Source organism: Podarcis liolepis (genome assembly GCF_965112155.1).
Source record: "Podarcis liolepis genome assembly, chromosome: 5".
NCBI lineage: Eukaryota > Metazoa > Chordata > Lepidosauria > Squamata > Lacertidae > Podarcis > Podarcis liolepis.
Genome location: NC_139556.1, coordinates 83,281,882 through 83,306,088, shown reverse-complemented (window position 1 = coordinate 83,306,088; position 24,207 = coordinate 83,281,882). Strand labels below are relative to the sequence as shown.

Genomic DNA, 24,207 nt, shown 5'->3' with positions numbered 1-24,207 from the left:
AGCTGCTTTCTCTCCCGTTCTCTACCCCCCCCCCAATGTTTTGCATTTCATAATAGGTGGGTGTTTGTTTTCAGCCACTCTGGGCACAGCTCACTGTGGAAAGGAGGCATATAAATGACCTAAACCAAATCAACCAAATTGTGAATCCCAGTCTGAAATATGAACACAAGCATGTACTGGATAGCTTGGCTGGTTAGAGCGTGGTGCTGATAATGCCAAGGTTGCATGTTCGATCCTCGTATGGGACAGCTGCATACAGTGGTACCTCGGGTTATATACGCTTCAGGTTACATACGCTTCAGGTTACAGACTCCGCTAATCCAGAAATTGTGCTTCAGGTTAAGAACTTTGCTTCAGGATGAGAACAGAAATCGTGCTCCGGCAGCGCGGCGGCAGCAGGAGGCCCCATTAGCTAAAGTGGTGCTTCAGGTTAAGAACAGTTTCAGGTTAAGAACGGACCTCCAGAACGAATTAAGTACAATACTTAACCCGAAGTACCACTGTATTCCTGCATTGCAGGGGGTTGGACTTCACTAGATGATCCTCAGGGTCTCTTCCAACTCTACAATTCAGTGATTCTATGTCTGAAAAGTTACATTCGGAAAGCCCAGCCAACAAACCTAGCCTTCACTACAAAAGTATACATGGTAGTTTTTAATTACTGGGCTCCCATAAAATACACCTTGACAGGCCAAGTGCAAGTCTGCAATCATGCACTGTAGCCTTCGAGATGTCTGGAAGTTGCTTTGGGATGCTTTTTGTATGAAAAAAGGTAAAAGGTAAAGGTACCCCTGCCCGTACGGGCCAGTCTTGCCAGACTCTAGGGTTGTGCGCTCATCTCACTCTAGAGGCCGGGAGCCAGCGCTGTCCGCAGACACTTCCGGGTGACGTGGCCAGCGTGACAAGCTGCATCTGGCGAGCCAGCGCAGCACACGGAACGCCGTTTACCTTCCCGCTGGTAAGCGGTCCCTATTTATCTACTTGCACCCGAAGGTGCTTTTGAACTGCTAGGTTGGCAGGCGCTGGGACCGAGCGACGGGAGCGTACCCCGCCGCGGGGATTCAAACCGCCGACCTTTCGATCGGCAAGTCCTAGGCACTGAGGCTTTTACCCACAGCGCCACCTGCCTCCCTTTGTATGAAAAGTGGCAGATAAATAGCCAAATGCCTTCTAAGCAGCCCAAACACAACAGCAAGAGGTTGAGCCCCTCTTGGTGGGCCGCCGCAGATGGCGGTTGGGCTCCATTCATTTGGGTGTTCACAAGGCAGCCAGGTCTAGAATTAGTAATATATACCTGCAATGTCTTTATGGAGCTGACGCTCATAATAAAAAAGCAATTATATTGAAGAAATGTTCATCATAATACAAGGCATAAACCAAATTATATGGAGATCAAAATTTTAAACACAATTACTGGAAGACTCCAGATAGATGCTCAAATGATGTATCATGTGGCTGATCTTTGCACGATTCCATTTTTCTAGAAGGAAGAGTTCATAACAGTACTGTGTATCCATAGTAACTCAGCGCTTACAGCAACAAATGTCATGAAGCACTAACGCAGCAGGGCAAGTTTAAATAGTTTGTTTTTATAAAACCAGAAAACACCATTTTAGGGAGCAATCCTATGCAAAAGAAGCTGGGACAAAGCAAGCTGATGTAAATTAAGCTGGCACAAAAGATACAGCAGATCCAAACCCCGTTCAGCAGTGGGGCTGCTGCGTTGCCTAGGCCTGGCAGAAGGAAAACAAGCCTTTAAGGAAAATGTGGGGCTACCCTTGAAGGTGACCCGGAAACTGCAATTAATACAGAATGCGGCAGCTAGACTGGTGACTGGGAGTGGCCGCCGGGACTACATAACACCGGTTCTGAGAGATCTGCACTGGCTCCCAGTACATTTCCGAGCACAATTCAAAGTGTTGGTGCTGACCTTTAAAGCCCTAAACGGCCTCGGTCCTGTATACCTGAAGGAGCATCTCCACCCCCATCGTTCTGCACAGACATTGAGATCCAGCGCTGAGGGCCTTCTTGAGGTTCCCTCATTGCGAGAAGAAAGGTTACAGGGAACCAGACACAGGGCCTTCTTGGTAGTGGCGCCCACCCTGTGGAACACCCTCCCTTCAGATGTGAAGGAAATAAGTAGCTATCCTATCTTTAAAAGACATCTGAAGGCAGACCTGTTCGGGGAAGCTTTTAACATTTAACGCTGTATTGTTTTTAATACTTGATTGGGGGCCGCCCAGAGTGGCTGGGAAAACTCAGCCAGATGGGCGGGGTATAAATAATAAATTATTATTATTATTTAAAATAGAGTTCTATGTCAGGTTTCCAGGTCATGTGACCAAGCTGAATGGGCTCAGGATCCAGCCTAAATCCTGCTCCCACCCCTGCCACACTTCCAGATTGTCTCTTGTGGGGAGACTTATACCAGCCGTGGTCCAGTTGCCTGAGCCCCAGCTGAGTTGGGATGGGCAAGTTACACTGGCATATCTTTGGCTGGGCTGTGGTTGAGGACCTGATGATGGCTGAGCCCTGCTGAGTCATGAATCAGCCAGCTGAGTCATCGACCTGCTGCATCCTAAGGATCCAGGTCTTTCTCAGGATCCGTGAATAGCAACCACTTAACATACCACATTTTCATGACTGATTAAAAATATTCTCAGAGCTGCATAAATATGCATCATGGATATTGTCGTGTGACATTAATTATAGAAATCACTACCAGCGATCAAAACCTTGGAGGCGGCAGCAACCTAGTTTCCATCGCACTATATCAGGAGAGCAAATTATAACATCTTTAAGTAATTGTGTTCAGAGCAAAGATCCAACATTGTCTGCAAAGGCAGGCAAGTTTAGAGAAAGGCAGAAAAGAGGGGGGAAGATACTTTGCAGAATTATAGTAAGTGTGCAGTCTTGGAGAGCACTCATGAGAACATGTGATACAGCAACACTGATGGAGATCTTAGAGCTCTGGGTGCTACAGGAATTGTAGTCAGAAAACTGGCTTCAACCACTTAAATGAGGGGTAGCAAACATGGCAGCCTCTAGCCCTTGAACTCCAGTTTCAATCAGCCCTGGCTAGCATGACCAATGGTCATGGATGATGAAAGTTGTAGTCCAATGATTTCTGGAGGGCCTTATGCAGACTACCCCTGATTTAAATCAACCTTTCAACATGGATAATAACTTTTTTTCCCTTCCCAAGAAGGAGGCACTGGGCATTAGCAAAATAAAAATAGAGCTCACAGAAGTAAGGTTTTCATGTCTAAAACCAAACCTTGTGATAATTTGGCTCAACTCTAGTTAATGTGAACAGAATCAATTTTACTGTCATATCCAAAGGTCTTCGAAGTTCAGGAATAAAATCTACCCCACAAGAAAGGGGTTTCTCCCCTTGAATGTAGCAAAAAGTCAAACCAAGTTCGTGGAAGAATCCGTTCACACAGGCTCAACTGATGCAAGTTATTCCATTTGGATCACTGGGCTACTGGTTTAAAGGTTAAAAGACTGAAGTTCATCATGCTTTATTTTGAGACTTTAACTTTTGTCAACTGCCTGTGGCAGAAATGCATTAAATAAAAATGCTGGTCCACAATTAAGCAAATGCTGAAATACCATGCATCAACATAATTTGCTTCTTTTGTTTTGATACAACAGTTTTAAAAGCCACTGATTTTATTTTTAGAAGCTGTTCATTTTTTGCCTCTGGTAAGAGGAAAAGGGCAACGTCTAGACAAGAAGATTCACAACATACCTTCTTAAAGGTAAGACATATAAACCATTTCATTTTTCCTCTTTCTACAGTTCCAAAGGGGGAAAGGTAGACATGAGACCTGTAAAAGAGAATCTTGTGAACTGCTCTGAGATTTTTGGATGAAGAACATTACTATTACTATAACTATTACTATTACTATTACTACTACTACTATGTATTCCTGACATAGGTAATGGTCTTTGGAATCTTTACCAATTTTAGCTAACAAATATTGCAGAATTCTAGTGCAAAAAGCTGCTTTCCGTCAGGTCTACCAAAGCTAACAAAAAGCATTAAATTTGCCACAAGGGAAGTTCCACATTTTATTGAACTGAAACATATATTGATGTATAGATGCACATATGCAATGTAATATGTGCCTCTAGGCTGATCAATGAAGTACTAAAGAAGATAATAATTTCCACTCAGATTGTTAATGTGTGGTTGTGACCAGTTAAATTAAGTCAGATCTAGTATGGTATACCGGATAATGCTGCTTTGGCAAAGAGTTCACTCGGCTGTGAAAATCTGGTCCAGGCACTATCTCTCAGCCTAAACTACCCTACAAGGTTGTTGTAGAATAAAATGAAGGTGGGTGGGTTCCTGAGCATATCCAGTGTCCATTGGTTCTAGAACAAAATGTTGTCTGTATGCAGACCCAGAGTTTCTTAAAATGTTATTATTTGGCACAAAGTTCTGCTTCATTTTTAAAACTTTATTTTTTAAAAATATACTTTATTGAACAGTTTAAAAACAACTGCGAAACAGAAAGTTCTGCTTCACTACAGCTCCCTGATAACCCTAACTTTTCCGACTACATCTCTAAATGACATTTTATATTTTACAAGGGAAGAGTGGGGAAAGAACGTCTTTAAAGCAGAGGTTCTTGGAAGTGCAGGAATTCAAAGAACATGTGATTCTTGAGCTCATTTAATGAGTAGCATTAACATATGGTTGATGGAGCCATTACCCAAAGACACAGAACAAGAAAGATATATGTTCGTATGACCAACTGCCTCTTTCTGTATTTTGATGACTAAAGCCTGTTTCAACAGATTTCTTAAGCAAAGAAAAGCACTCCAGATTGCTTCAAAACTCTGGCCTGATGTTCCCTCAGGTAACAAACCGGTGATTGGCTTGTACTACTTAAAAACAGATAGCCTTTGACATGATTGAATGCACCTCAATACAAAATAATTAGGGGGTTATGATACAAACAGAAGGAAATTCGCAGAAGGAAAGCTTCTTGTGCCCTCTTCCCTTTTGTAGCAACCTGGAACTTGGCAAAAAGAGAGAGCATCTCTTGTGGTCAGGGAGCCCTGCTGAACAATGTGGGTATAGGCATTACTCACATTTAACTTTATCTTAGTTCTACATGAATCACCCTAAAAGCCTGCAGAACATCTCCCCACCCCTGAGCTCAACCCTAGACAGAAAAATGTGCATGCATGTCAGGGCCACAATGCCTCTATCAGGCATCTTAAAATGTAACATCTGTCATTATCCTTTTATTTGTGGTTTAGCAGTTTTGAAAGGGGGAAGGGGGGGGGACAACCTTTCTCCAGCTGTATGTGGGCCATGCTGCTTTCCTGCTTGTAATATTTATTTTATCATGTTGTGTTAGGTACCCTAAGGACTTTGGGCATGGTGAATCATATTTATTATTTACAAGCTTTGTCAGCAGCAGTTAACCTGTTTACTCCGGACATGCAATTATTCCCAATACAAGACCGGCCTGGCATTTTCAATGATGATTGCTACATATGGAAGACGCTTCATGCTTCGCTGAAACTACATTTTCATTAAACTACTTCCAGCTTATAAATGATTGTTAAAAAGGATTTACTGCGCAGTTTTTATACTATGGCAGGTGGTGTTTGTGCTATTCTGCTGTTGCAAGACTGAAAGTTACTACTTTCCTTTCATAACCCATTCCCTCCCTTTTCATTCAACAGTAATAATAATAATAATAGCAACCCAATAGCTGTCTGCTATGTATCATAGCTTAAAGTATTCTAATTCATTATCATTTTACAGTTACAGAATTTTCTCCCAAGACATTACATGTTATTTCCCCACCCCTTTACTCCAAATCCCTCCCACAACCCCCCCAATTTCTGCAAAATCCTTCCTTAATCCAATATATTAATTGCATTATTTATTCTGTACATGACTAAGCCATGATTTTATCCAAAAATACATTCCAAGTGATATATTATGATATCAATACGATATAAAAACAGTAAAAACCAAACTGATATCCCAAAGTGCCTCGTTTGAATGTCTGGCACAACTACTCATCATTCACCTGAAGACCAAGACCACAGCCAGACTTAGTGACTGAAACATCAGTCAACAATTTCTCTTTCCCCTTTTTCCTTCTCCTCTCCTGTTCTACATTCACATTATTCTGTTTCTTGTCGCTCATGATTAAGAGTTCTTGGAAGGTTGCACAGTATTTTGTGATTTTTTTGTTCAGCCTAAAAAGGGAACTGTCCTAATATGGATTTTTGGAATCTTTCTTATGGGCCATTTAAAGACAACAACAGCAATGAAAACCTAATAAAACCTGTGTGACCAAAGAGCATGAACCTTTTCCAGGATTCAACTGATGAGTCCCACTAACGGAAGCCAGTGGAAGGCCTTCTGCTAACACAATGCGGTTTTTCATCTACTCTCCTCCCCCCAACTTGCTCAGGGGTTCAGGGGAACCCCCAGAATAGTGGAGAGGGGAGAAGAGAGAATTCCTTCAATGCAAGCATGTCTGATATCATTCCAGCTTCCAGAGGTATCTCTTCTCTACTCCCCTGCACTATTGGCCATGATGGCTGAGGATGACGGGGGCTGGAGAGCAGAAACATATTGGGGGGTCACTGGTTTCCCTTACCTGATGTAAAAAAAAAATACTTACAGTCTGCTCTCAGAAAACAGACTGAAGATTAGCACATTTTGCTTGCAAAATATCTCCCAGTATTAATGCAATGCACAGCTACTTTTCTTTCAGTTATTTCAACAATAAGTGCAACCGTTTTCCCTATTGCAAACTATATTTAGATGACATTTATTGTAGATGCATCTCGAATAGTTTTATCAAGCCGTCCCTCAGTACACAATCTTTCATTATGTACTATATGAAATTGTCACTTATCAAGCGATGATGAAGTGCAGTCAACTGATTTGCTGCCACACTGCATAGTCAATACACAATTTGCAAAGGATGATTATGTGGCCCATGCACGTCCATTTCTAATAAGTGCTTAGTTCACACAGAATCCAACATCACCTGGAAGGCCACAATCTGCCCTAGTTTGTGGCTACCGCAACTTGTGCACAAACTTATATGGAGTAAAAGACCATATAATTATTCCAACTTCTTCATTTTTACAAGTCCCTGCAGAGTTTTTCATACATGCATCATTTTCTGAAAATATATCTATTGATTATCATTATGAGTCACAGAGAAATGATGAAAAGAATGAAGGTAACCCTATTAGAGCTAGTGTTGATTTTGTAAGAAATATTATTGATGATGAGAATATAAGAGGGTTATTTCCTATTCACTCAAGATGATCTTATTACACATGCTACTAAGTATAATAAATCATGCAATGACATTTTTGCTATTATTTCTAATGCAAGCTAAAAACGTGGAGTTGATGATAAAAAAAAGAAATAATGGCAGCAGTTTGCTATTACTTAGAATCAGAGAATAATAGAATCTTAGAGCTGGAAGGGACCCCAAGGGTCATCTAGTCCAACCCCCTGCAATGCAGGAATCTCAGCTAAAGCATCCGTGACAGATGGCCACCCAACCTCTGTTTAAAAACCTCCAAGGAAGGAGAGTCCACCACCTCTTGTAGGAGTCTGTTCCACTGCTGAACAGCTCAAGTTTTTTCTGAATGTTTAGTCAGAATCTCCTTTCTTGCAACTTGAAGCCATTGGTTCAAGTCCTATCCTCCAGATCAGGAGAAAACAAGCATGCTCCATCCTCCATGTGACAGCCCTTAAGATATCTGAAGATGGCAATCATATCTCCTCTCAGTCTCCTCTTTTCCAGGCTAAACATACCTGGCTCCTTCAAGCGCTCCTCATAAGGCTTAGTTTCCAGACACCTGATCATCTTGGTTGCCCTCCTCTGCACACACTCCAACTTGTCAACATCCTTCTTAAATTGTGGTACCCAGAATTGGACACAGTATTCCAAGTGTGGTCGGACTACGGCAGAATAGAGTAGTACGATTACTTCCCTTGATCTGGACACTATACTTCTGTTGCCACAGCCTAGAATAGCACTAGCCTTTTTTGCTGCTGCATCACACTGTTGACTCATGTTAAGTTTGTGGGCCACCAAGACCCCTAGATCCTTTTCACATGTACTGCTAGTAATCCAAGTGTCCCCCATCCTGTATTTGTGCATCTGGTTCTTCCTGCCTAAGTGTAGAACCTTACATTTGTCCCTATTGAAATTCATTTTGTTAGCTTGCGCCCACTTCACCTTCATTTTCATGAATCATTAGGAATAAGGTTGGGGTGGGGTTGACAGAAATGAACTTGATATTCAATAAGTGATTAGCTATCCATTATGTTTAGGCACCTAGGACCAGTTTGGAAGGTTTGTGTTTTGACACTATCTGGGGTCAAGTGACTTCTAAGGACCAAAATAGAAGTGACAGGGCAGCCACGAGTATTTCATCCATATTTCTCTCCTGTTCTGTAAAAAGAAAGGGGCCGAAGCTTTTATTTAGTAGAGAGTGCAAGATCTGGGTGGGAAGGAGCTGCATCCCTGGCACTACCCACAAGGTTATCACATACAAACTTTTGCAGAATGACATGGGCAGAATCTCTTAGATCACTTCAATAAGTTACTAGTCCTTACACACTATACATTTAAAGCAGTATCATGACTCCCCCCAAAGAATCCTGGGAACTGTTGTTTGTTACAGGTGCTAAAAATCATTAGGAGACCCCTCTTCCCTTCACAAAACTACAATTCTCAGAATTTGCTGAGGAGAGAGATTGGCTGTTCTGAGAACTGCAGCTTTGGCAGGGAAAGACGGGTCTCCTAATGACTTTTAGCACCCTTAACAAACTACAGTTTCCATATATTTTTTTTTAAAGTGGTATGATAGTGCTTTAAATGTGCAGTGCAGATTGGGCCTATAATACGAGGAAAGGTGAGGGGAAACTTTTGCAATTCAAATAGTGGGTAGATGGCTTTAAAGCGTCAAAGATCAATAGCAAATATGATGGTTGCTGCAAATTAGCAGATCTAAACCTTGTTGACCTGGGAAAGCTTTTTTTTTTATGAGAGCAGCCCAGAGGTTATGCAGAAGCCCCCACTTTGCCTCATGAATATTCAAGTTAAATTAACATAACATTGAAATGAATGATCAATAACATAGCCATGCAGACATTCGGTTCCCTCAGATTTGGTTACTGTAGACTTTCTGATGAGCCAGCAGACTTCTTCCTGCACAGAACCTATTATTTCAAAGATTTAGTAGAAGGCAGCAGCAGTCCCATGATTAAATTCACCAGAAGTAACACCTGACCTGCTGCAAATGCAAAATTTTTCAGTCAGCAAAGCCACTAAACCTCATCCCATGAAACATCTGATAGCTGGACAGTAGGATCAATAGAGGTTTACTACCAAGTATTAACCATGCTATGCTGTCTGTCTCCAAGATATGCATTTTCTTCATGCATTTTCTAAAAAGGTTACTTCCTCTTCCAGTTTACTTGGGAAATGGCAGTGCCTCAATAGCTTGGGTTCAAAGCTGGCTTCAGATTTCAAGTGCCAATGGCAGAATGACTTATGGTGGGCCCCCTCATACGCTAAAGGGCCTGCCCCCCTCCACAGACCAGCCTGACAGCAAGGGTGCCCCCTGTCAATGACCTGGTGCTACAGTGGCACCAAGTGACCCATTACAGTGGTGCCCCGCAAGACGAATGCCTCGCAAGACGGAAAACTCGCTAGAAGGGTTTTCCGTTTTGGAGGTGCTTCGCAAAACGAATTTCCTATGGGCTTGCTTTGCAAGACGAAAATGTCTTGCGAGTTGCTGCGGGTTTTTTTTTCCTCCCCCCCCCTTTCTAAGCCGCTAAACCACTTATCAGCTGATCCTAAGCCGCTAAGCCGCTTATCAGCTGATCCGCTAAGTCGCTTTTCAGCTGATCCGCTAAGCCGTTTTTCAGCTGATCCGCTAAGCCGCTTTTCAGCTGATCCGCTAAGCTGCTTATCAGCTGATCCACTAAGCCACTAAACCGCTTATCAGCTGATCCGCTAAGCCCGCTAAGCCGCTAATAGCGCTAAGCCGCTAATGGGCTTGCTTCGCAAGACGAAAAAACCGCAAGACGAAGAGACTCACGGAACGGATTCTTTTCGTCTTGCGAGGCACCACTGTATTGCCACTCCAAGTGTTGGAACTGTGGGGGGAACAGGGGTCTCAGCACGCTTCACAAACTACACTTCCCAGGATTCTTTGGGAGACACCGTGGCGGTTTAAACGGGATGGTGCTTCTTGGCTGTGAGTCCTGAAAGACCTGCTCCCTGCCTTGCAGACCTTTTCACACCTGGCCTGGCCTGGCGCCTGACTGACTCCAGCTACAAAAGCTGAAGCTGCTGAATAGACGGGCTGGGGTGTGGTGTGTGTTTGGAAGTACCGGAACAGGTTATTTCCGGGTTTCGGCGGTCGCGCATGCGCAGAAGCGCTAATTTGCACTTTGCGCATGCGCAGGCATGGGTTGCGAACATGCATCCCGCACGGATCACGTTCGCAACCTGAGCGTCCACTGTATATACATATTTGTATCTTTCTTTTAGTTCTTTTATGTGGAAATTGTTTTAATTTGGTAGTGTGCTTTTTGATGTCTTAGTTATCTTTGCTGCTTTTGTTATGCTTGTAACTGTGTAACTTTTTCCATGTTGTAAGCTGCCTTGAGCTTGGTTTGAACTATGGAAAGGAGGCATACAAATAATATTATGGAATGCATGGTGCAGATAAGGGCCTAAGACTGAGGAAACAAGGTTCATATCCCCACGCAGCCACGCAGCTCAGTAGCTAACCTTGAGCTAGTTACAATCTCTCTGCCTAACCCGCCTCACAGTGTTGTTCTGAAGATAAAATGACACGGGGGGGGCAGGGGGAGGACTGTGCATGCATTCTGGGACAAAAGGTGAGACAGACATGAAATGAGCGAATGGAATAGCAACCTCATATGGCCAGTGCTTGGCTGAGGTTCACAGATGCATTGTTTAAAACTCTATCCAGGAAAAAAATCTGGCAAGCCTCTTCTCTAGTCACATTGAATCATGTTTTAAAGATGCTTTTATTTATGAGAGCTTGTTATGATTAGTTTTAATCTAGAAGTGCTGGCATGAATTTAAACTGAGATGTTTTATATTATTTCATTATATGATAGTGTTATTTTATTTTTATTATTATTGATCAGTCAATGTTTTAACATCCCAGTTTCTGTAAGCCACTTCTGTCAGGAGTAATCCTAAAAGACAAGGTATAAATATAAATGAGTATCATACAAAAGATAAAATGTGTTAGGTTGAGGGTCATGTGGTGCAGTGATTAGGGCAGGCATAGGCAAACTCCGGCCCTCCAGATGTTTGGGACTACAATTCCCATCATCCCTGGCTAACAGGACCAGTGGTCAGGGATGATGGGAATTGTAGTCCCAAACATCTGGAGGGCCAGACTTTGCCTATGCCTGGCTTAGGGTATCAGACTAGGACCTGGGAGGCCAGGTTTCAAATCTCCACTCAGCCATGAAGCTCATTGGGTGACCTTGGGGCAGTCTCTGCCTCTCAGCCTAACCTACCTCACAGAGTTGTTGCAAATATAAAATGAGAAGGAGAACTCTGTACGCCACCTTGAGCTTCTTGAAGGAAAGGTGGGATATAAATACAATACAATAAATAAAAATAAATTTGACTGTGCACAAAGATCTTACATCTTTTCTTGACAGGATAAAATACATGCTGCAGCGCAAAACCTATCAGAGAAGTGTGCAATGCATCAAATCGATATGCACCAAGAATGCATCAGACCTTTTAGTCTAATTGCAGAACTTGATAGTTCTTATACTGCAACATCTGTTCCTATGCCATTTACAGTTTTCCTGTTGTAAATATTTACAGTTTCCTTTTTAACTTGACATGTATATTGTAAGCTGCCAGTCCTGTTTATTTATGCTATTGTCATTTTGAAGTAGCAGAGAGGCTCCAATCTGATGTATATGCCCCTATGAGTCAGCCCTACTGGACCTGGTAAACGTACAAAGGAAAGTCAGTTATCATTTATTCAGCAAATACTCTTATGGCAACCATTGCTATCTAGCACACATTCAGTACATGTCCCTCTGCCTTACGGGTATGCATTTTCTCTTCATACTTTCTGGAATTTTGCAGCTATGTACAACTTGTGTGTGTGTGTGTATGAGAGAAAGAGAAAGAGAAAGAGAAAGAGAAAGAGAAAGAGAAAGAGAGAGAATGTTTATATATCTTCCTATATACATTTGTGTAAGGCTGTCATCAGGCTTGTAGTTTGTGTGGCCTCTCACAGGCGGCACTATGAATTATAGCATGGTAATGGGCTTCTGAGAGCTGCTGTCACCTGCTGCTGGGTGACACCAACATTAGAGCCAAATAGTTCCCCACCCCTGGTCTAAGGGGTTAGTGTGGGTGGTTTGGTAGGATTCATGAGCAATGCAAACAGAAATCTAGCCCCTAGTAGGTGTATATGTGTGTCTTTGCACGTGTGCGTGTGTGTATGAGAGAATATGAATGAATATGAGAGAGATCTGGTCCAGCAGAAGTTCAGCAACATCTGGAGGGCCAAAATTTCCCCACATCTGATCTAGTCAAAACCAACCCCATTCTAAGTTTTAAAAAATCAACAGACCAGGCTCATTATTGTTTATCATTCTAGTTCTCTCTTCCCCTGTTCCCACAACAGCCTTTGCCTGACCAGTTCACACAGGTGGGGGGAACAATTTTTTTGCATGAGTGACACGGATCCACGTTACCCCAAATACACATAAAAGTGTACATGGCATATCCTGCTCAGCATAAAAACAGAGCTAGCCATACTGCTATGAAAACGGCATACCAGATAGGAATGAAATCCAAGAGAAGAAGACCATTAACTGCATTTTGACATTTCATTTATGTCAAGGTTTTTAAACTGCTGGTACACACTCACAGCTAACATCCTCAGCGTGCATTAATTTATAGTTATTCTTTGGATATAAACTTGCAATTGATTGTTTCCAAAATGTAAAGAGTGACATGGGAGAGTGGCTCTTCCCAAGTTCTGGAACTCCTTGCCAAAAGACTTTAAATTGATTTGCAAATGTGCTGCAATTTATTTTAGTTGGTTACTTTTATTAATGCTTTTTCCAGCTTAAAAAAAACCCAAGGGTTTTATTGTATTTGATTATATTTTATTTTATTGTATTTGCGCTATTGTTTGTAAGCTATCTTGAGCACCATTTAGTGGAAATGTGAGATACAAATTTAACAAATAAATATGACTGGTCATGCTTATAGGTCAGCTTAAGGATTCAAATGAACTAGTTTAAGCATATTTAATCACAACACTTGTTAAAGGTTCTGGACACAGTTAGAACCAATGTGTCAACAGTCCAACATGATTATTGAATCAACATTGCAAGCCAGTGCATGCCTACTCAGAAGTAACCCCTACTGAGTTCAACAGGATTTACTTCCAGGTAAGCGTGTACAGGACTGCAGGCTAAAGAAACTCAAATTATTTACACCACACACTGAAACATGTATAAGCAGAAAAGAAATACAAGTCTGTTCCATTCTGACAAATCTACCATTCATAAATTCCTCCTCCAGGTGATTTATACGTTGCAGCTGAACAAAAAGGAATTGCTTGTGCTCCAGACTGGAGCCAGGATGCTACAATTGTTGCAGGAGAAACACATTAAAGTGGTAAAAGGAATCTTGCCAAAAGGATATGAAGAACTGTAATCTCCTTCCAGCACAGGCAGTGGAGCTGGGAAGAGAAGGGTATCCAATTCACTTGAATAATATAAGAGGAAATAACAGGCATATCTGAGGAATGCTTGATTTGCTGTTTTTTGAGTCTCCAATCAGTACTTCTTCCATTTAAGTTGGATGTAACCAATGGAATCGCTTCTAGATGATTTGGACTATGACACCCATCACCCCTAGCTATTCACCATGCTGGCTAGGACTGATGGGAGTTGAAGTACAACAATATCTGGAGGGTGGCACATTGTCTATCCTAGGTTTAAGTACTCCTATTATTTACATATTTTGAGGGGTGTGCATCAAATTTACATGTCAACATCTCAAACAAGTGGCATGCAACTAGAAGGAATGGTATTTTATTTGAATTCAGCACCTGACAGCAACTTGGAATTTATGTAAGCACATTTTTGATTGTTTAAAATTGCTTCAAATTCATTATCTCAGCAATCTTTACAACAGTCCTATAACTCCAGCCAGTATTATGATGCCCATAGTACTAACAGATACAAATCTGAACCAGGGACTTCTCAGCTCACACCTCCTGGATAATGGTGAAGGCATTTACAGGGTGCATTAACCCATTCACTATACCACCAAATCATCGGCGCAGTTGCAGTTCCACACATTCCTTCAGATGACCATATCTGCAAACTACAGTGTTTCCTAAGTGGGTGACAGAGCTCAGAAGTATCAAGAAGCCACGCAGTCCAAAATGCCACCTGGTTATCACAGTGGGGGAAATGCTTTGCATCATTTTACGTTCCTGGGCTACAAGAAACAAAAGCCTTTAATGCCTCAACCCACATGTCCCAAGGGCAGCTGGTGAAAACAACAACAAAAACAGCCAGCTGGCAACCCACAGCCCAATTAACATATTTGTGAAATGCCATGGGTGCTGATATCCCGTTGTTTAATCCTACGCAGCTCTGGCAAGCATCTATGAGAAGAACCACATGGGCACCACTGAATGGCTTGGTTCATTCCTACACCATTATGCTCATGGTGTGGGGAGGAACTATGCCACTCACCTGCCTTGTGTGGTCCTTCTTCTAGACACTGCCAAACTAACCTGAAACGGGACCTTTACAATCTTCAGCTGAGGTCCCTTTGTGTGTTGCAAGTTCATGTTCAGGACACATATAGTTAGAAGCCAGTTAACCTGCTGAATTGCCCTGCCATATGCTGTATTCAATCATTTCCTGGTACAGCTTTGGTGCTGTTAACACAGTGGTTTGACTTCACCCCCGGAGGTGCACTCCAATGTCTCCCAAGACAGATGGATGCCAATAGTAGTAGTAGTAGTAGTAGTAGTAATACTACTACTACTAATAATAATAATACGCTCAACCAAACCAAGGGTCAAGTCTAACTCTTTTCTCCAGGAGCAGTCAACCCAAGATGTGCAACAGAGCTTCAGGCTGTGGTAAGTCAGATAGCATCAAAGGCATGTGTCATCTCACCCACCCACCTCACTGTGCACTAAGCCAGAACACAGTTCCCAGAGACTTCCTTGTGTGCCATCCGAACCCCCCATGCCCACTATGCCCATGGGCTTCATGCAGGTTTCATCCGTTTGATGTGAAATGTGGAGCGGTGAGTCAACGGAGAAGTCTCCCTCAGGAGGTGGTGGACTCTCCTTCCTTGGAGGTTTTTAAGCAGAGGTTGGATGGCCATCTGTCATGGGTTCTTTAGCTGAGATTCCTGCATTGCAACTCTACAATTCCGTGATTCTATGTGTTAATCCCCCCCAAGGAAGATTCAGGGCAGACAAAACAAAGCACCTCTTCACACAGTGCACAGTTAAACTGTGGAATTCGTTGTCATAAGGTGTAGTGAAAGCCACTAACATGGATTGGTTTAAAGGAGGATTAAGCTAATTCATGGCGGGTCAATTGCTACTAGCCACAATGGCTATATTCTGCCTCTGCCAACAGAGGCAATGTGTCTATGAATATCAGTTGCAGGGCATCCCAAGTAGAAGACTTAGTAGAAGACTGTTGCACTCAGATTCTGCTTCTGGGTTTTCCACAGACATCTGGACAGCCACTGTGAGAACAGGAAGGTGGTCTAGATGGGCCTTTGGCCTTATTCTGAAGAACATAATCCTTCTTGGAAAGGGGGTTTAATCCTAAATAAATGGGGTTAGGATTGCAGCCTTTGCAAGGAGTAACTCCAACCAAATTCAGCTTGGTTTAGTTCTGAGTAGACATGCACAGGATTTCACCTTTTGCGTAACAATCCATGAACATTAATAAAAGCAAATAATCAACTAGCTGAAATAAGAATAATAGAATTGCAGATTCTATTCAGTGGTGCCCATGTGGATGATCTATTCTAGCGCAACCCCCTGCAATGCAGGAATATGCAGCTGTTCCATATGGGGGAATGGGGATCAAACCTGCAACCTTGGTGTTTTGAGCACCACACTCTAACCAGCTGAGCTATCAGGAAGGAGATCTATGAGAACAGAGGAAGCCCAGCAGATTTCCACAGGAAGGGTACTGTTATTACTTCAATTTACATCCTGCCCTTCCTTCCTAAAGGAGTCCAAGGCAGCCAACACAACAATAACAATAAAATTAAAACATTCTAAAACCAGTTGCATACCATCACATTCTCTTAATACAGTGATTTCGGGATTGCCAGGAACCACATCTTTCTCCCATCAAACTAGGCCATTATGGCCCTACCAACGAAAAGGCCTTGTCTCTTTACATCTGATCTCATGTAAAGAGAAGATGGAAAGCACAGTGTCAGGTGCTATCTTGAATCTCAATAAGGTGTGTACGCAAGGCGGCTGTTCTTGAGGCAATTAAAGGCTGCCTCAAAAGTTACTGAATCCCTTCCTCTGCAATCTCAGAGGCCGAGCATCTTCCAGAAGTGCTGTACAAGTGAGTTTACATGTGCATATTTATCCTTGGTGCTTGCAACATCAGGAAAGAAATTGCATGTCTCAATGACTATCACAGATGATCTACCTCAGATGGCACTTTCCTTCCGCCCCCCCCCCCCACTGAAGCTTTTCAACAGGGGAATCTCACACCTTCTCACTGGGTGATAACAAGCGATGCCTTAATTTTGCATGTGCAAATGAACCTTTGAATATTCTCCTTTGGGGCTAGGAACTGACCCCAATTCTACCACATTCAGACCTAAGGCAAGGGTGATTTCTCCTACCCTGGCAATCTCCTGGAGGGGAGAGGCAAATTGAGGAGGCAGAAAGAGAGAGGGGAAAGGAGTAGCTCCACTCACTGCTGGTTTGGTCACAATCAGCATACAGTCCTACCCTGAGGGAATGTAGCTCTCAAAATATTGCCCACTCCTGACTTCTACAAGTCTAGGCCAAGGGGTCCTCATACCAAGTGGGCCACAAGAGTACTTCCACACAGAACCCATGGCGCACACACTGCCTTGTGGGGGGGGGGGCAAGAGGCCAAAATCTGACATCCCCCCCCCAGCCCTCATGAGGAGCTGGGCTTTGCAAAGGAGGCATAAGGCTCTGGCTGGGTCCTAGAGCTCTTCCACCATCTTCCCAAAGCTGGAAGAGTGCTAAATAGGCTTCGGCAAGGAGAGGAATCTAGGACCCTGTCAGAGCCCTCACTCCTCCTTCCCAAAGCCCAGTGCCTTGCTTACCTGGCTTGGGAAGGCAGCGTCATGGGGGGGGGGGGCAGCCAAAGTTGTTGAGCTTCTTTTAGGAGATCGCCCTAAGTTATTGAATTTTCTTGGGGAAATCATGGGTAAAAATATCCCCATTGCAGGGAGCAAGCTTTCATAGGGGGGTAGGCATCTGCTGGGGGGGGGGCAGAACCTCAGTTAATTGAGTACTTTCAATGCTTTCCAATAATTTTGGGATGGGCTACACTCATGGGCAGCATAAGGGCTGTGGGGGTGTCAATTGTAGCTGAGGGCCACAAAAAAGGCCGCATGTGTTGGTCCACCCTGGTCTAGTCTGCCTCTGGAGGTACTTAATTATTTCCACAATATCTCCAGTTTGGGGGCCAGAGTGAGGAGTGCTTTCAAATAAGAATTCACCGACATGAAATCTATACTTGCCTGCACCCTAACACTTTCTGAACTTCTGAATTAGCCAGCACCAAGCATAGTTAAACTTGGAAGTTAGGTTAGGAGAAGACAGTATAATTGGGGTGTTAAACCTTGCTGGTATTTCATGGAGCTTCTCCTTCAAATATTTATCCAGACTTGTCCCCCCCACCAACTTGTTTAGCACCTCCCTTTAACACTGGCTCCCTTACAACACAAGCCTCAAACTGATATGTTTTGGTGAATGTGTTCACATGCAGGGATTCCATAAAAATGACAAGAAATTGATGCTTCTAGACAGATAATGTGGGGCCTTTTTGCTGATGGAACCCTGAATATCCATCCAATTCTGACTCAGGATACTCAAATTCGAAGTCAGGATAGCTGCCAATATGAATTTATACATTCCTCCCTTCCAATTCATTATCAAGCACCTGCTTATCTTAAAGACTGGCTGAAGGGGGGGGGGGAATAAAACACCAAATCAACCACTCCAGATCAGGCCACATGGCATCTGTCCAAAAGACTTCCCAAGCCTCCAAATCTGAATAATATTTTTGGTTGGTTGGAAGTAGTCTGTTTGCAGAACAACATAGGAAAATCTTGTCCCAGCAGCAAACAAAGCAAGACATTTGAGTCCTGCAGTTCTCTCTGCAGGCAAAACAGTCTCCCTCAAAGCGCATGCAATCTCCAAAACTACAAGGTACTTAAAATGCAGTGTCATCAGCACTGCTGAATCGAAACCTCGCAGTATTTATCATTACAGTGGCAAATGCAAATATATACAGCTGCATGATTTGACTTTATACTCGATCTGCTTTTTTAAAAAAGGTTTTAAAATACAACACAGGAGCTCAAAAGGACATGTTTTCTCCCCTGGAATCTAGTAGATATTATTTTCTCCCTTCCCTCCATCTAATAAAAGAAATACACAGGGTATCCAGAAAAAGGACAAGCAAGTAGCAGCTATTAAGAGGAGTGAGGGGGGATCTTTCCCAGCAGTTCCATTATATTAAGGGAAAAGGAAGGCAACCCCCTCTTTAGTGCCCCCCCCCTACTGAAAGCAGACAATTACGTTGCAACCCCCCTGTCCCCTCCCAATAACCCTGAAGTTACTTATGCCCATGCCCTAAAGTCAAAGTGCATTGCACCCAATTTCCAGAAGGCTATGGATTCTCAAGTCACACCCCAAGGCATATTGTGATGTTAGCATATTCATTAGCTAGACTCAGCAAAGCATCCTTAATAGGCCCAAGGTGCACTTAAAGGGGGGGAAACAACAACCAGCCAATACCACAAAAAACTGCAACTTACTGCTATTTGAAAGGCAGCATAGGAAACGAAACATTTAGAATGCATCTAAATAGTACAAACCCTTCTCACTGGGGCAAATCCACACTGGGACATGTACCAGCTTGGCAAGGGCTCCTCCTTATGTTCTACCCCCCCCTTTTTTTCCTTCGTTCCTCTCCTTCTCCCTGGATGCCACCCACACTGTCTGGCAGTCTCTGAATGCAGCCAGGTGTCCTTCTGATAAGAAACAGGAAGTAGCGCCAAGCCCCCCCCCTTTGCCACACAGAGGGTCACCTGCCTAACTCCTTCCTATTCCTTAAATCCTCTCTCGGCCAGGTCAGGTCAGACTCAAGCAACTCCTTCCCTTGCTGGAACAAAGAGGCAAGAGGCAATTCCAAGCCCTTCTTCCAAAATAAAATAGCTGAGTAAGAAAGCTGGTCTCTCTCTCTCATGCGCAACACACACATCATGCAGCTTCTCTACAAGCACCAGTGGTGACATATTTGGGAGGAAGGGGCCAGGACTCGCATCCCAAACCCAGGAGAGCCACAGCTGTCCCTTTTGCAGCAACTGTGTGCAAACTGCCTTCTATGGGAAAGAGAGAAAAAAAGCCAAATCCATCCCTCTCCCAGCGAGGGAAGTGACTCACCGCCTGCTCGACCTAACTAATAATTCCCATTGAAATTAACACTTCCCTTGCCATTCTCCAGAGCCGGGAAGATATAAGGAGGGGGGGGGGGAGGGCGCCAACTTACGGAAGTGTAGTTGCTCTTCTGACTCCGGATTTCCTGCTCCTGGAACTGCAGCCCCGCCAGGTGCTTCTCCAGGGCTTCCCAGTCCATGGTGGGCAGCGGGGGCTCCTGCTCTTGCCAAGCCGTGCCCCCTCCTCCTCCCAAGGAGTTCTCCAAGGGGTGGAAGGCTACCAGCGAGCCCCCGTTGCTCAGCCTGCCCATGCCGCCCCCGGGCTGCCCTTTCTGGAGGCGGGGGGCTTTGCCGTAGCCGCCGCCTCCGCCCCCTTTGTGCCCAGTCCTGCGGCTAGAGGGCACCACGTTGGCATTGTGCCGGAGGTCCAGCGGGTGGTGCGGCTGGCGGTGCTGGCGCTGGGGATGCTGAGGAGCCGGGTGGCCGTGGGGAGCCGGGGGTGGCATAGCAGGGGTGGCGGTGGCGGTGATGGTGGGGAGGGCGAGGCGGGCGCTCCTCGCCTCCTCCAGCTCTTGCGCTAAACTCCTCCTGGCAGGGGCGGTTCGGGCACAGCGGCGGGCATCGTCCCTGTCCTCCGCCCACGCATCAGTCACCTTCCTCTGGTACACCTGGAAGTCCTCCTCCCCCTCTTCTTCCTCCTCCTCCTCCTCTTCCTCGTCTTCCTCCTCCTCCTCCGAGTCCTCCAAAGCAGCCAAGTCCAGGCTGGTGGGCGAGGGGGAAGATTTGCATTCCGAGCAAGGGGTCACTTTGCTGGAACTCGATTCCGAGCTGGAGCGGCTGCTGCAAGGGTCGCTGCCTAGATCCATGCCATCCTAGAGGACAGAGAAAGAGAGAGCGTTAGAAAAAAGACCTATAGCCTAGCTCTCCTTTCCTGCCTTGGCTGCTGCTGCTGCTGTTGGAAGAACATCCCCGCCAGGCACAGAAAGAACCAGACAGCCGGTTTCCCTCTCTCCAGATGCTGCCAGACTCTTAAAGGGAAAAGCGGGCGAAGGAAGGGAAGGGGGGAGAGAAGCCAAGGGGGTGGGTGGGGAGGGGAGATCTCCGGCACTTCCCCGAAGTTTCCCACCCCACCTAGGCAGGGCATCCGCTTTGCGAGCAGAGGGCAGGGAGAGGTCTCCCAAGCAGGGGCGGTCCCTCTGGAGCCCCACCTAACGAGGAGGAAGGGGGCGCGCAGCAGCACCGGCAGCGCTCCGCCTGGAGAGCTCAGGCGCCGCCGCCGCCGCCAACAGTTTCCTCTCCAGCACCGGCCGGGAGTCCCTCCTTGCCCGGCGACGGCTCCGGAAAGTTCCCGGCTCCCTCGCGCGCCCACTTGCGAATACAGAGCGCGAGCTACGCCGGTAAGGAGGGAGTCTGGGAGCCCCACGCAGCCGGCGTAAAACTGGAAAAAAAAGTGAATGAGACAATGCCGGCCCCACACCGCCCCCTACGGTACAGCCGGAGAGATCCTGGGGGCCGAAAAAGAGCAAAAAACGTGGCCCCGGCAGGAACTGAGGCACCTCTTACCCCGAATTCTTTTCAAGGGGGTGCCGCGCAGTTATGTCTCCTCCTTCGCACATGTAAAAGCAGCAGGGTTTTATTGGAGGGGAGGAGGAGATTTGCACTTCGCAGGGGAAGCATGAGTTTGAATTTGAAAAGTGGTGCAGCAGAGCAGAATTGCCAGATGCGATTGGCACGTGGCACCATCAGCCTCCACGGCATCTTCATGGATTGGGGTTTGAGTGGGGTGGCCGTGGGGGGATGGGACACACATGACCCATTGGGCTGTAACATGTAAAAGAGGCTGAGAAGCCGGACCCTGTTCTATTTCCCACTCTTGAGCGAATGGTCGATTGAGATTAACTGGGTGCTTGTTTCCACATGATGATGATAATAATAATAATAATAATAATAATAATAATAATAATAATAATAATAATAATAATAATAATAATTTATTATTTGTACCCCGCCCATCTGGCTGGGTTTCCCCAGCCACTCTGGGCGGCTTCCAACAAAAATTAAAAATACATTAAAATGTCACACATTAAAAACTTCCCTGAACAGGGCTGCCTTCAGATGTCTCCTAAATGTCAGGTACAGTGGTACCTCGGGTTAAGTACTTAATTCGTTCCGGAGGTCTGTTCTTAACCTGAAACTGTTCTTAACCTGAAGCACCACTTCAGCTAATGGGGGCCTCCTGCTGCCGCCGCGCCGCCGGAGCACAGTTTCTGTTCTCATCCTGAAGCAAAGTTCTTAACCCGAGGTACTATTTCTGGGTTAGCGGAGTCTGTAACCTGAAGTGTATGTAAACTGAAGCGTATGCAACCCGAGGTACCACTGTAGTTGTTTATCTCTTTGACATCTGATGGGAGGGCATTCCACAGGGTGGGTGCCACTACTGAGAAGGCCCTCTGCCGGGTTCCCTGTAGCTTTGCTTCTTGCAATGAGGGAACCGCCAGAAAGCCCTTGGCGCTGAACCTCAGCCTCTGGGCAGAACGGACATGAGGGGTAAAAGTGTCCCCTCCTAGCAAGACCTTTAAGCTTCCTCTGAGAGCTGCAACCTCAGCACAATGGCTGTTCATCTGAGTTTCTAAAATAATTTACAACACAATCTAAGGCACATTTACTCAGAAATGATGGAGCAATCCTATAGCAAGATCTACTGGAATGAGCAGCTTTAGGATGTAGTGGATCTTTAGCTAAGTTTGCTTAAACCTTCTGCTTGAACATCTATTCAAAAGCAGTTCCATTGAATTCAATGGGGCTTTCTCTTGAACAAATGGACCGCAGTCTTCTACATAGAAGTAAGCCTCCAGTTCAGTAGGGCTTCCTCCCATTACATTTTATTTTTTCATGTTGATATTTTTTTATTAGAGTTTTTTATAATACAATAAAGTCCAGGGTTTGTACATTTTAGTGAAAATGCCAAATTATTTTTGCGCTTCCTTGGTCAAGATTTTAGCAAGCCACAGAGAGCCCTCTACGCTTCACAGGTGTTAGCTCCTCATTGCAAAGATAAATGGAAAAAAGTAGCCTGCGAAGGTTGTTTTTAAATATACAAATCAATTTTTAACACACCTATCCAGAACTCTAGGCATCCTGCCAGGTTTTTATTTTTTTTTAAAGTAAATCCATAGCATAAGAAAAATGCCACCATATAACCTGGCACTCATAATAATAAAGCACTTCAAACTAGTCAATACAGGGGAAGCATTTCAACCTCTTCCAAAATAACGATAACAGTGGATAAATAAATAAATAAAATCCCAGGAAGGGGGGGGGGAATGTCACATTCATATATTCTCACAATGAAGCCAAAGTTCTTCCCCTCTCCACAATCCCTCTTTCCTTGCAAAACAGCCTGAGGAAATGGATGAGCTTTGCAACATGCCCAGAAGGTCAACAGATTCAGACTTCTTATAAATCAAGACGAGTCGCACCAAAGACATCTTTGTTGATTCACAAAACAGCTGTATAACTCAGAAACAAGTCCCAACAGGTAGACAAACTTGTAACATTCAGGAGCGTACAGATAAAACCTAACACTTTGATCTCCATCAGAAACTAGCTAGTAGTCACTAGACTATTTTCACAAACTCAGTAAGAGGAGGTCATGGTAAGCAACAGAAATGCGATACAGCTTCTATAGACCATGATGGTCAATGCAATGCACGACCTTAGCATCAAAATTTACTTTTTTTTAAAAAATAGTATATTTTTCAGTATACAGTGGTACCTCGGTTTAAGAACAGTCCTGTTTACGAACGATTTGGTTTAAGAACTCTGCAAAATCAGAAATAGTGTCTTGGTTTGCAAACTTTACCTCGGTCTAAGAATGGAATCCGAATGGTAGAAGGGCACCAGGAGCGGGAGGCCTCATTAGGGAAAGTGCGCCTTAGTTTAAGAACAGTTTTGGTTTAAGAATGGACTTCCAGAAAGGATTAAGTTCGTAAACCGAGGTACCATTGTACTGACATAAAAATGTTGCTCCCAAATAGTAATACTGTTTTGCTTGGAATTTAAAACCTCAGTATGCACAGACATAGTTGTGGGCAGGGTATAAATAATAAACAACTTCTTCTTCTTCTTCTTCTTCTTCTTCTTCTTCTTCTTCTTCTTCTTCTTGTTAAATAGCAGCATTTTGTACTCAGATGGGGACATCTACTAGGGTGCAATTCTACAGATCTTTACTTAGGAGTAATCCCACATTGAATACAGTAGGACTGACTTTTTAGTAAACATACTAGATTGCATTGTTTGCTTCAAAAATAAGTGTACTCAATTTATTTTATGTGTATCTTGCCTTTTTACAATCAGGGAAATGAAGGGGGTGTATAGGTAAATTTCCCAGGTGATTCCCCTTTCTAAGCATTGGCCAGAACTAGATTTGCCTGGCTTTTGCAAA

At 44.3% G+C, this 24,207-nt stretch overlaps 1 protein-coding gene across 11 annotated transcripts in view; it reads right to left on the bottom strand.

The window, feature by feature from the left end:
- The window catches only part of LOC310707235 (schwannomin-interacting protein 1), a 379,203-nt gene that overhangs the window by 75,042 nt on the left and 279,954 nt on the right, over positions 1 to 24,207 (bottom strand). For 6 of the 11 annotated variants that reach the window (XM_083504196.1, XM_083504187.1, XM_083504195.1 and 3 more), the window contains one exon: positions 19,877 to 20,635. In XM_083504196.1, the coding sequence (XP_083360322.1) occupies positions 19,877 to 20,635 (759 nt within the window). Of the gene's footprint in view, positions 1 to 19,202; positions 19,332 to 19,876; positions 20,636 to 20,894; positions 21,136 to 24,207 lie in introns of those variants that run through there. The other 5 variants (XM_083504199.1, XM_083504202.1, XM_083504188.1 and 2 more) reach the window with 4 other exon arrangements.